The 13469-nt window shown below is 33.7% G+C and overlaps 1 protein-coding gene across 1 annotated transcript; it reads right to left on the reverse strand.

Annotated features, from left to right (window-relative positions):
* Nucleotides 1–11970: 11970 nt before the first annotated feature.
* On the reverse strand, nucleotides 11971–12575 carry LOC109069577 (carbohydrate sulfotransferase 12-like). The gene has a single exon (XM_042766261.1). It carries the CDS (start codon nucleotides 12499–12501, stop codon nucleotides 11971–11973), a length of 531 nt encoding a protein of 176 aa, XP_042622195.1. The 5' UTR covers nucleotides 12502–12575.
* Nucleotides 12576–13469: the final 894 nt, after the last annotated feature.

The raw sequence follows: 13469 nt of genomic DNA on the forward strand, positions 1-13469 counted from the left end.
CTTTTGAACCTTCTATTCATCAAAGAATATTGGAAAAATGTATCACAGTTTCCACAAAAATATTAAACTGCACAACTGTTTTCAACATTGATAATAAGAAAAGTCTTGAGTACCAAATAAGCATATTAGAATGATTTCTGAAGGATCATCTGATACTGAAGAGAGGAGTAATGATGTTGAAAATTCAGCTTTGCCATTAAAGAATACATTACATTTTATAATTTATTTAAATACAAATAAATTATCTTAAATTGTATTAATATTTCACAATGTTTCAGTATACTGTATTTTTGATCAAATAAATGCAGCCTTGGTGAGCAAAAGATGCTTTTTTCAAAAACTTTTTATTTTAATTTTTTTGCTGGTGGTCTGTAGAAATGAAAATCACTTACATCTTCAAGGTCATGACACAAAATATATTTGGGTTTGGATAATATTTTTAGTTTAATTTTAAAAGAAATCTGAGGCTATGACGATTTCCTGCACTACACTGTGTAATGTCAGTCACAATGTCCTAAAAATGGGCTTTGCACTTTAATATTCTGTGAGGAATACCTTCTTGTGAAAACGTTCAATATTTTATTGACTTGGAAATTTTATAACAGCAGTTGCATAGGAAGCTACAGTAACTAAAAAGAAATTTGACAACTATGATGGAGGTAGACCTATTAATGAAATAAAAAAAATAGTTGGAGAATGTGCATATTTCATTTCAGTCATTAGCTGACAAAACATAAATTAAATTTTGCTGTTTGCTGACATTGTTTACTGTTATAATACATCCCTGCTCTATTTTACACACATTTTTAGTTACTTACTTTGCCATGAATATGAATATAAATATGAATGTTTTCTGCTTTATATTGTGTGAGGTGTCTTATGTATATGGAAATATGCAAAGTATGCATTGTTAAATGTAGATTCAACAGTCAACAGCATAAAAGCATTATGTGTCACAGAGCACATGGCTTTATATGTCAAGAGAACTTAAAATAAACTATTACATTTCATTCTGCCACTCCTGCCCTCTCTTTCTCTCTCCCTTTCTTCATCTCTTTCTTACAAGCAGCCAGAAGCTATTAAGTGCTTTGTAGTGCAGTCTGGGGACAATCAGGTAGTTTGATTGATTCTGACGGCTTGAATGTGGATAGCTGATTGCATGATCACATAGAGATAAAACAGTGATGCTGTTAGCTAATTGGTGTGTTGCCATCACTGTATTTAGCACAGGAACATATTGCATCATGAACATTGCATTTACAAGATGTGAATTCTGTTCCTGTCTTTTGTGCTTTGTCCATTCATATTGTCCTTAGATCCTGATACCAAGCCTCCTTTCAACCTTGAAAGTGCAGCAGTGCTCTATTTTTGTCACACTCATTATGTAATTATATATAACTACATCTCCACTGCCAAAATGGTGTACAGTTGACAGTATTTCAGCTTGATATAATATTCTCAGTATACCTGAGATGTTTGAATTCAGTACTGTCACTGATGCACACAATATTAAGTACTACTAAGAGCACAAAAATACACCAAAGGAACATAAACTATGGAGTTTGTAAATATAGCAGCATTAAGAAAAATCCATCAAGTGATTCTGTAAATGTTGATATGTGGTATATACACACAGGTTGTCCATCTGGAAGTAGCCATCACAAGATGGTTACACTGTGGTCATAAAGGGATGAACATGGTCAGTAACAATTCTGAGGTAGGCTGTGGTATTTAAACAATGCTCAGTTGGTACTAAAGGAAGAAAATAACCCCCAACAGCAATACAGCTCCAGCAGCAGCCTGTTGATACAAGGCAGAATGGATCCCTTTTACATGTTGTTTCTGCCAAATTCTGACCCTACCATCCAAATCATGCAACAGAAATCGAGACTCATGAGACCAATCAACCATTTTGTCAGTCTTCTATTGTCCAGTTTTGGTGAGCCTGTGAGAATTATAGCCTCAGTTTCCTGTTCTTAGCTGACAGGAGTGGCATCTGGTGTGGTCTTCTGCTGCTGTAGCCCATCTGCTTCAAGGTTTGATGTGTTGTGCATTTAGAGATGCTCTCTGCATACCTCGATTGTAACTTATGTTGCCTTTCTATCAGCTCGAACCAATCATGGCCATTCTCCTCTGATGTCAAAAGGGCATTTCACTGCTGTTCACTGGATATTTTCTCATTTTCGGACCATTCTCTGTAAACCCTAGAGATGGTTTTGAGTGAAAATCTTAGTAGATCAGCAAATTCTGAAATACTCAGACCAGCCCATCTGGCTCCAACAACTGTGCCATGTTCAAAGCCACTAAAAACACCTTACTTCTCCATTCTGATGCTCGGTTTTCAGCAGATCATCTTAAACATCTCTACATGCCTAAATGCATTGAGTTAGATATTTGCATTAACAAGCAGTTGAACAGGGGAACCTATTAAGTTACCAGTGAGTGTAATTGGTTTTCTTCTTTTTCAACAATTAAATTTAGTGATAAAACATGCACATACATATTGCATCTTGAAAATAATGACTGTCTGTGAATTCTGCAAGCTAGCAGTCCTGAGCTGGTGCTTTCATACATTATCAATGAGTTCATTTTCATCAGCACCGTCTCTGTGTAGATTGATTGTGACATTTAGCCCAAGAGATATGAATGTGTAATTTTGAGTATGCAGTTGTGTGTATTTACAGTTAAAAGTATGTGTACACCCAAACTCCACACCCATATGTGCTTGTTAAAAATGCAATTTAAAAACCATTGGTGTTAATAGATAATTGGACCTCCCTTTGCTGCTTTAACAGCTTCTGGGAAGGTTTGACACTGGATATTGGAACATGGATGAGGGATTTGCTCCCATTTGTAAAGAAAAGGCAAGAGCATCAGATGCTGGGTGACTGGTCCTGGCTCACAGTTTCAGTGTTAATGTGTTCCGTGGGTTTCTGGTCTGAGCATTAAGCAGGCTGGACCAGATTTTATTATTGCCTAAAGAGATTATTTGGCAGTTGGTGCATTTTTTGAATGCATATATTGTATATGAGCATCTGCACATTCACATACTGTAAATCTACTATCTGAAAAAACCCATGATGTAATTCAACAGTGTGTGCACATGTTGATGTGTATATGTAGTGTACCTGTGGTGGGCCTAATTCTGCCTTCCAGTCTCAGCATCAAACTGTCAGTGTTGTGTAACTCTGAGGTTTGAGCAGCGGTGTTGGGGAAGCAACTTTGAAATTACATAAACTACTCATAATTAAAGGTATAAACTACATTTAAAGTAGTTAGCTAAACTACTGTATAAGCAAGAACAAAACATAACTACAATGGCATACTGCAGGCGTAAAGCAGGTCAAATCTTTTTAAAGATATTACTATCAGATTAGATATTGATCTGATCAAATATGTATGATACAGCTATGTTAAGAGCAATCAAAATCAAATGAGTGGCTTAACAGTGAATAATGTAAATCGAGTACCCAATACACTTACATATATATATATAATATATATATATATATATATATATATATATATATATATATATATATATATATATATATATGTAAGTGTACAATTTCTTTTTGAAAGTAACTAGAATCTGATTTTCTATTAGGTAGTTCTAAATGGTTTCATTTCAGACATTTTTTAAATAATTAAACTAGGTTAAGCATTGAACAGAAATTATGGTAACACAAATATAGCTACAGTAGGTATAGCATGTTGGATATTTAGTTGTAACATTTCTAAAACTTTAAGTTTATACATGCAGTACCCATAGAAAAAAGTATATTTTCAAATATTAAATATAATTCAAAATTACAGAAAATATATTTCCTAGAATATGTTTCAAAACATATTTATATAAATATATTTTCTAATAATGTTTTTAGTCATCTTTTGCCTATTTTGAAAATATATTTTTGAAATATAAATATATTCTTTAAAACCATTTAAAAATATATTTGGCTGGCCCTCCATATATATATATATTAGAAGTAGAAGAAATTGTAAAAATAAAATAAATAAGAAAATAAGAGTATTAATTAATTAATCAACTAACATAATTTACTTATAAGATGTAACATTATTTATAAAATAATAATAATAATAATAATAATAATAATAATAATAATAATAATAATAATAATAATAATAATAATTGAAAGTGCATTAATAATTGCAATTATTAATAATCATAAGATTGGGGGAAAACAACAACTAGAACAATACATGATATGATGATGGTATCAGATGGTAATACCATGGTACTTGGATATATATCATGGTACTATATTATTCTGGATATACTGAGACATATTTTGTGTTGTTAGAGTATACACTACAAAAACTCTAAAAGATTCTAAAGGCTTATTTACAGCAAAAGAAAAGGCTGCAATGCCATTTAAAGAATTCAAGGTTCAGGTATCATGAGGCTTGAACAAGACTGAAAATTGTAAATTGCAGCTGCACTTTCAAACACAGGCTGGTATCAGATTCACAGCAGTGATGCAAATCAGCCAATTTAAAATCAGCAGTATATCCATAGAGAGCAGAAAGTTTGACTGGGTACTGCAATATGTTCCATTAATTCAATATACAGACGTCACGCTTTATATTAACAAATTGTCTTGAGACTCAAGAGACTTTGTCTATTCCTTTAGTCTGTCTAGACCATGAAAGAGAGTGAGAAAAAGTGTGATTGAGTGAGTACATATTCCCTCACCATAAACACCACAGAGTCATAGCGAACTGTCAGGCTGCCAAACTCATTAACATTAGCACTACTTCTGAAAATGATGCAGACGTGATGCAGTCTGACTACATCGGAAAATCCAGCAAATCAGTTTACTCAGCCAGATGATGCTGATTGATGATGATGGTGATGTGAGTGCTGAAGTGGCTGCAATGTTCTCTAAAGATTTATGTTAGACAATGCTAACTCAATATTTCACTTCAAGGGTCTCTTGGAGTATATTCTTCTCTTTTGACTGATTAAACTGTTATGAATTTAAAGCTGCAGTTGAGATAATGGCAGTCTAATGACTCAATAACCCCCATCTGTAGCATTTGATGTTTTTTTCCTTTAGCACTTATGATACTCATGATGTGTTGTTATTAAATAGGGCTGTTCATCGGTTAAATATACTGTTCATTTGGAGTCAGTATGATTTTTCACAAATAAAATATATGCATAGATTGATCAAAAGGGACAGCAAGGACATTTGTTAATAATAATGTTACAATTCTATTTTAAATAAAAGCAGTTCTTTTGAACTCATCCGTATTCATCAAAGTATCCAGAAAAAAATGTATCCTGGTTTTGACAAAAATATTAAGCAGCACAACCATTTTCAACATTGATAATAATAAAAAATGTTACCTGAGCACCAATTTAGCATTTAGAATTATTTCTGAAGCATTATGTGACACTGAAAACTGGAGTAATTCAGCTTGGTCAACACAGGAATAAATTACATTTTAAAATATATTTTAAAAGAAAAAAAGTGTATTTAAAATGTTAGTAATAATATTACTGTATTTTAGATGGAATAAATGCAGTATAAGAGATAAAAAAAAAAAATGTAAATCTTATAAACCCAAACTGAATATATAAGTGTGTTCAGAAAAGTCTACAAATTAAGACATGACAATATTATCATAAAAACAAAGCACAGAGGGAGTATTAAAAGCTTGCAAGTTAGAGCAAAGTTACTGAACTGTTAATTAAAGTTTTTTAAAATTCCTCAGGGCATGCAGTGTGACTTCAGTATTACTCACTTTTTAAGAAACTGATGAAAAATGATCAAACTGGCATCCAGCAGCGTTTTGATTAGGTGAGAAAAATATAATATCTGTTGATTTGTATGATTTATGGAAGTGTCGAAATGATGTGAGATCTTAAAACTGAGTTCTTAAAAAAAAAAAAAGTAATATAGTATAATAAAAAATAAAATATCAGTTTAAGTGGCAATGGTTTTGAAAAGCTTTTATTGGTTAAATAATAATTGTGAAACATAGACTAAGATGTTCTTATATACTCATGTTCATCGACGGGGGAGACAACCTGGATCCTGTATTCAGCACTCTCGATTTAGCACTCAGTGAAGAAAGTCACGCCATTTCAGAAGCACTGAACCAGCCACAGGAGGCATTCCCGCCATCTCTGTCAGCTCTTCCCTTTTAAGATGAGGTCATGCCAGCCAGCTTTGTCTCCTCAGGGTGTAAACCTTATCTGGATGTGTCTGCCATCATGATCACAGCTCCAGCAGTGAAGTCTCACGAGTTTAACGGTGTAAGATTTGCTCATTGTTGAACACTTTTGGTGTAGAACAGTAAGCCACGATATTATTCTTGGTAAACTATACCACACAATATTTCTCTTGCTGTGTGATGGAATAGAGATGATTAAAATCTTTAAAAAATTCTTTTAAAAAATCACTTGTTTAACAGGTGTCCATTTGCATTGCAAGAGCTTTTAATGATTGCACATCATTTGGATTAGCTAAATCTACATTTTGAAGGTTAATTGAGAATATTAATTATTGTTTTAGAAGAAACCTACTGTTAAAATAGCAAATTTCAAAACAATCAAGAGGTAAAATAAAATGTAAAAATAAAAGAAAATAACAAGAGTATTAATTAATTAACATAATTTACTTAATATAAGATGTAACACTATTTATAAAAATAATTAATAATAATAATTGCAAGTGCATTAATAATTGCAATTTTTAAGAATTATAAGATTGGGGGTAAAACAACAACAACAACAACAGCTGGAGCAATACACCTGAAGGTATCAGATGGTAATACCATGGTACTTGGATATATATCATGGTACTATATTATTACCATATTCATGTATTTAATGGGATTTACATCTTTGAAAACACATTGTTTTTACTTTAGTAACATATCCAAAATAGCTCATCTGTTTATGCTACCCTCTGTGTTAAACTGAAGACTTTATAATCCTCCTTCTTTGTGTTTATTGTTAGCAGCATAACTGTGACAATATGAGAATGCTAATCATTATTATTATTATTTTTACCATAATTATCATTATTATTATTGCACTTGTGAATCTGAAGAATGAATCTGTTTCAGATATTCTCTTTAAACAACATAATATCATTAATGTGGTGTATTTCATCTGTCATTAAAATGATAAAACTGCACTAATGATGAAATATGAGTCTAAACATATGTGATCATCAATACTGACCTTCAAACACTGTCACATCTGGTTGATCTGATACACACTTTCAAACGAGACACCTTCACACCTGTTCATCCATCCGTTCATTGGTTCTTTAGAGACCCCGGGCTTCCTCTTCAGCATTATCATGGATCACACTGTGATCATGTGTCCACTTTTGGTTAATATAAAACAGCAAAAACAGCAACGCATTTTATGATTAATACTAATAAACTTAACTGCATCAGAGATATTAATTTATTTTAATTAACCTGTGCTTCCCCCTTTGCAAGATATTAAATATGGCATTATGGGAATGGCTTTTTCATGTCACTCATTCATAATAGGAGATTTATGTAGATTACCTGTGACAGATGATGTGTGGATCTAGTCCTCATCCTTTAACAATTTATTATTATTTTCTATTGTAATATAGATTTTAAAATGAAATTTATTCCTTTGATGGCAAAGGTGAATTTTCAGTAGCCATTAGTCTTCAGTGTCACATAATCCTTCAGAAATCATTTTATTTATAAACAATCAATATTTCATTTTAAAATATTTAAAAATAGAAAACGGTTATTTTAAATATTGTAATAATTGTTCACAATATTAATGTTTTTACTGTATTTATGATCAAATAAATGCAGCATTCACAAGCATGGACACCTCTTTCAAAAACCTTAACTAAATCTTGCCTACCCCAAACTTTTATACACTCTTCATATATTTTTTTCTTCTTTTTTTTAATACCTGGTATGACAAGCAATGTGTCTCACCCAGGATGGATCATAATACCATTAACAATGACTTTAAAAAGTGTAAACACTCAGTCATTTAGGTGACAGCAGTAAATGGCTGCAAATAAATATCTCAGAATAGAGAAAATCTCCAAAATGAAGAACAGTAACTGGGAGTGGTTTCCTTGGCGTGCCTTAAAAATAGTTCATTCTTTGATTCATTAAAAACGTATTTTTGTGTGTTTTGAGATTACCTCGATAAACATCATGATCTCCATTATTTTCTTTCCTCTCATCAATCTGTTTTCCTTCCTGCCTGTTAACACAAAGATTTACCACACTGTTACTCACCAGGTCTATACCTTTCCTTGAGTCCATATTTTCCTCCCTCTCTCTCTCTTTCCTGCCTCGCTGGTTGTTTGTCTAGGAAGGCGCCTTCAGCTATGTCCATACTGGTGTTTAAGCATGTTAAGAGGGTGAGCATCTAATCGCAGCCATAAAAAAATCCATGAAAGCAAACACACACAGCCTCAAGACATCACTGCCCACACATTTGTGCAAGACACATACACACTTGCCCGAAATAAGCCTGAGAGACATTTAGTCACCACAGTCACCTGACTCACCAGTGATAACATTTAAGGACAGGAAGCAGTGAGGACCACCCAATGACCATCCACAGCCCTCAGGCTTGGTTTTGGATGGTGTGCTGCTCTTATCTTCTTCATGATTGTTCAAGCGAAGCATTCCCAGGCATGTAGGACTCTAAATCTTATAAAATACAATCAAATGTCAGTGTTTATATTCTCTTTTATTTGCTTATCTTCATTCACAGTTCTGGGCCATTGCTTGATTTATTTTTCTCAATATCACCTTTTAAAATTGATGTGAAAAATCATGATAATTCTAAGTAAGACTATTGGCACAAATGCAATGTAAAACATAGTATAACCTATATTTTCCAATATAGGCAGTGTGCAGCAGTGACTTTCAGGGCAAGTTACTTTTTTTTGCACAAGAATTAATAGAAATTGAATTCTAAATTTTTTTTGTTGAGGTTTGTCACAAGCAATTCAAATAGTCACAAATCACAAAACACAAATCACAAAACTTACCTTGCAGACCTAGCAGAGTTTTATCATTGATAGAATATAAAATATTTCAATACAAGCATTTCAGTCAAATATAATGTATATAATATGTCAAACATTTAACCCACGGGGGAAAAACGGCAACAGTTTAAAAGTAGCACAATTCCATGGGAAAACCACAGACTTGACAACGCGCTAGGATTTTATCCCATAACATATGTGTGGATGAACATTATGGTACGTCGCTGGTTTAAATGGCTTGTGACACAACATTGCCTCTAGCCATGGGATATCTATTTGCTGGTTTTAAAAATAATGAAAATACTTCCCAGAAAAAAAGGAAAGTGCCGGAAGCCTGTGGTAAGTCACACAAAGCACACCTACGCAGACTTATCCTACAGTTGCTCACATATAAGCAGGAACGCACAAGAATTGTACGTCACAAGGTTGAAGAAGTTAAAGAGGAAGCTATTGATTCTGTCAGTGCACATTTAGTTGGCCTGAAATCAGGACTGGGTGGCTTATTTCTTTAAATGGTTTAAGCAAGGGCAAATCTCTTTAGGATGGACTAACAAGAACTCTCATTTTATACTTCCTTTCACAGACACAACAATATATTTGTTTTATATTAAAACATATTTTCTTTAATTCTGCTCATCTTATAGTGACATATGCTGTTTCTGGCTTGGTGTCATTTGAAGCAGCTGTCATCACATCACACAATATGCACATTCCTGTTACTGTTTTCTGTGGGAAAGCGCTTGTCGAGACATTAAATGAGAATCTAATTAAAATTGAGCTATCCAAATATGAAAATGTCAAAACCTTTAGGGGTTTTTTAGGTTCACTGTGCCTCGTTTCTAAAACAATCGCCATTAAAACAACAACAACAAAACCTCCACTTATTCTTTCTGCTGTGGATCTTCTGAAGGCATTAGAGATTCTAATGTGCTGGTCATGGCAAACATTCCTTTACTCTTCCATTTATCCTGTTGTCGGGAGTAGCTCAAGCATGTGGAGTATATCAGAAATTGAATGGGCATCTGTATGCGGTATCCAGTGTTGAATAATGATAATGGGTTCTGTTTGCTTTTGACTTGATGCTTGTATCTGACGGAGACAGGTGTCAGGTATTTAGACAATTTCTAAAGTTCTGACAGTTGAAAACCCCATAGAAAAAAACATTTCCTGACCACTTGAACAATAGCTTTAATGAAGTTTTTCAGTCCCTGTTTTGTTCACTGTTAGCGTAAAGTGCAAGCAGCAGGATCTGCACACTTTTTTTGCCCTATTCTGTTCTTAGTTTATTCACTGATCTACATTATATAGCAACAATCCCTTTTGAGGGGTGCGAAAGAACGTGCTGAACTGAAGAAAGAAATAATGGACATGAGTCAGCATGGACAGGAAGCAAGAATGTACTTGCATCCTGTTCTTGTGGAACGACTGCAGTTGGCCATTAGTATTGACCTTTATTCTAAAGCATCTCATAGAGGGGACAACTTTAAAAGAACCTGCCACACAACCTTTCAAGCTGTCATACAGCAGAAGCGTAGGCAAGATGAAGAGGACAGTAGTTCAGAAGGCTTGACTCAATGGTGAATTTGCCCTTGACCTTTCAGACTATCCAGTTCTAGTCAGTTTGATAGAGAACTTAAGAGATTTGGGGAAAGAGGACATAACAAAACATTTTTTTTTTTTTGCTTAATGGAAGCTACAATGACCTTTCCATCTCCTTATTTATAATGAAGGAATATGACTAAAAACAAAACACTCAGTACCATTATTTATCATTGCATAGCCCAATTTAAATAACTAGTAACAGATTACAACAAATAAAAGAACAATTAATATTTAATGAAAATATTATTAATATTCATTTTTATAATAACTTTAAATGCTAACAAGTAATAATAACAATAACAGAAAATTTTCATGTATTAATTTATTCAAGGCTATTTTTTTTATGCTGCACTTAGAAACACTTAGAAAGTGTTCCTGTAGCTCAGTGGTAGAGCATTGCGTTAGCACTGCAAAAGGTTGTGGGTTCGATTCCCAGGGAACACATGTTAGGTAAAAAATGTTAGCCTAAATGTGCTGTAAGTCGCTTTGGATGAAAGTGTCTGCTAAATGTAATGCTGCCAAATGTATGTATGCTGGTTAGTTTTCAGTGAAGGTAATAAGCCTTTTTGTCTGTTGAACTAAAAAGTGCATATATATATATATATATATATATATATAAAACCCCATAATAAAATTTATTCCTGAGATCACCTTATATTGTTAAAACACAGAAATTCAAATGTCACATTTTCCCCAAATTAGAACTTTGACATTACACAGTGAAATGTTACTGTCTCCAATTATTTCATCTTCTCGCTACTTTAGCTCTTATGTCTTGTTTCAAACAAAAACAGGAACCTCTACTTTGCATATTCCTCTACTTGGCCTTAGTCTCAAAATATGCCTCATTTCATAAATTCTACATTTTTTTTTTTCTAGCATTAAAGATTCATAAGTTCTGTCAAATTTCAGAACTCCAGCTGTGCTGCTCACATGACTTTAGTATATTGCACTGTCTGCAAGAAATCAATTGAAACACACTGCACCCTTGTGGACAAAACAAATCAATGCTCTGGTTTGGTCGGTAAAACTTTTAGTCAGAATAGTAGCACATTGAAATTTTGTGACAAAAACGAGGCTGTGAGTACTGTTGTACTGCAAAATTTTGATGAGGGCAACACTGAATATAATTTAATTTAATTAAATAATAAATAAATAAATAAATATCCACCTGATAAACCACTTTTTTAGTAAAAAAAAAAAAAAAAAAAAAAAAAAAAAAAAAAAATATATATATATATATATATATATATATATATATATATATATATATATATATATATTATATATATATTTATATATATATTTCCATCTCAAGTATCTTCTACAAATGTTCTGTATCCTCATCAAGTGTTTCCAGTTTCCCAACAAAGTCATACTCAATCTGGCACGGGTGGCAGAGTCTGTACATCTGCTGCCAATGCTCATTGAAAGGCTTCTCCTTTTCAGTCTGTGGATCTAACAGGTACTTAATAAAGTGTGTAAAGGACAATCTGATACCTGCGGCGAAGGCTGCTTGAACGGAATCAGGGGAAATATTTGCATAACGCTGAAGCATTACAGAGCCAAACTGTCTGCAGAAATCCTCATTAGGCCGAGCAAACTTGTTCTGAAAGCAGAAAGCAGAAACAAGTCGTACAAAAGGATCCCGTACAAAAAGGAACTTCGTGTAATTCTTCAGTTTGTGATGCATCAAAGGACGTGAGTAACGTCCAAAATGTCTCCAAAACTTGTTAAATGTCAAATGCAGAGTAGCATTGTGGGATAACGCTGATGGTATGTCAAGAGAATCCAGATATGGAGCGCTATCAGATTCTGGCTGAGCACAATCATGACTCGTTTCCAGTTGGTACATGCTATAGGTACAAAACAGTAAATAACACCATGATGATCATCCAAAATGAGATGGTCCAGAGCTTTGCTTGGAATCTGGTCAAATGTTTTACATTTTCCTGGGGAGTTGAAGCTGCTATCGGCTGAGCAAAGTTCCCTTTTTATACGTCTATGATGTGCTAGATGCAGTTCGAGGTGTGTTGGAGAAGACTGAGTGAATGTGCACGTTAGGTCGTTTGGGCCTTGATTATATTTTAGGTGAGTTTTGATGATAGTCAGGTTTGATTTGACTGACCTGGTTGACTTTTTCCAGAGAAATGAATCCTCACTTGTCCAGCATCCTGAGGACTTCATGCTTGTGAGTAATCCAGGAGATGATAAAGCCACATGCAAAGAAAAATCTTTCATGTCATCCCGGTGAACTATTATGAAGAATATGATAAATAATATTCTCAACAGAAGGAAAAACTGAAGCTGCCTCAGCATTTCCACTGGAAACAATTCTGTAAAGTACTACGCCAGCTTGTAACATTTTCATCACTGGAACGAGTCTAGTTGACAATTTTGGAGAAAAACACAAAAACAAAGACATATACAAGTTTCAATTCAAAATACTAAATATGAAAAAATTTATTATCCATCACTCACCTACATCTTGTCCTTTACATTTCAGAATATTCCACGTGCAAAATGTTAAGTGGGCAGGAATGTTTGAAGTTACATATTAAAACTCACAGTAGGGTGTGAAAACAGGAGAAATGCTCCGCCTTTCAGCCAGAACTAAATCATATGCTGTTATTCCAGAGGGTTCAGATCTCTACCACAACAGGAGGTGAGCGTGATTTCACCAAGTACAACATGTTCCTGGATCAACATCCTTGTTGATCCTGGAACAACATCGCAAGCAACCAATCAGAATTGAGATATAACTTTTCAGGAAATACCTGTTTTAGGCTTACAATCAGGGTTAGGTGCTTCTACCCTCTTGTT

The sequence above is a fragment of the Cyprinus carpio genome, chromosome A1 (genome assembly GCF_018340385.1).
Source record: "Cyprinus carpio isolate SPL01 chromosome A1, ASM1834038v1, whole genome shotgun sequence".
Taxonomy (NCBI): domain Eukaryota; kingdom Metazoa; phylum Chordata; class Actinopteri; order Cypriniformes; family Cyprinidae; genus Cyprinus; species Cyprinus carpio.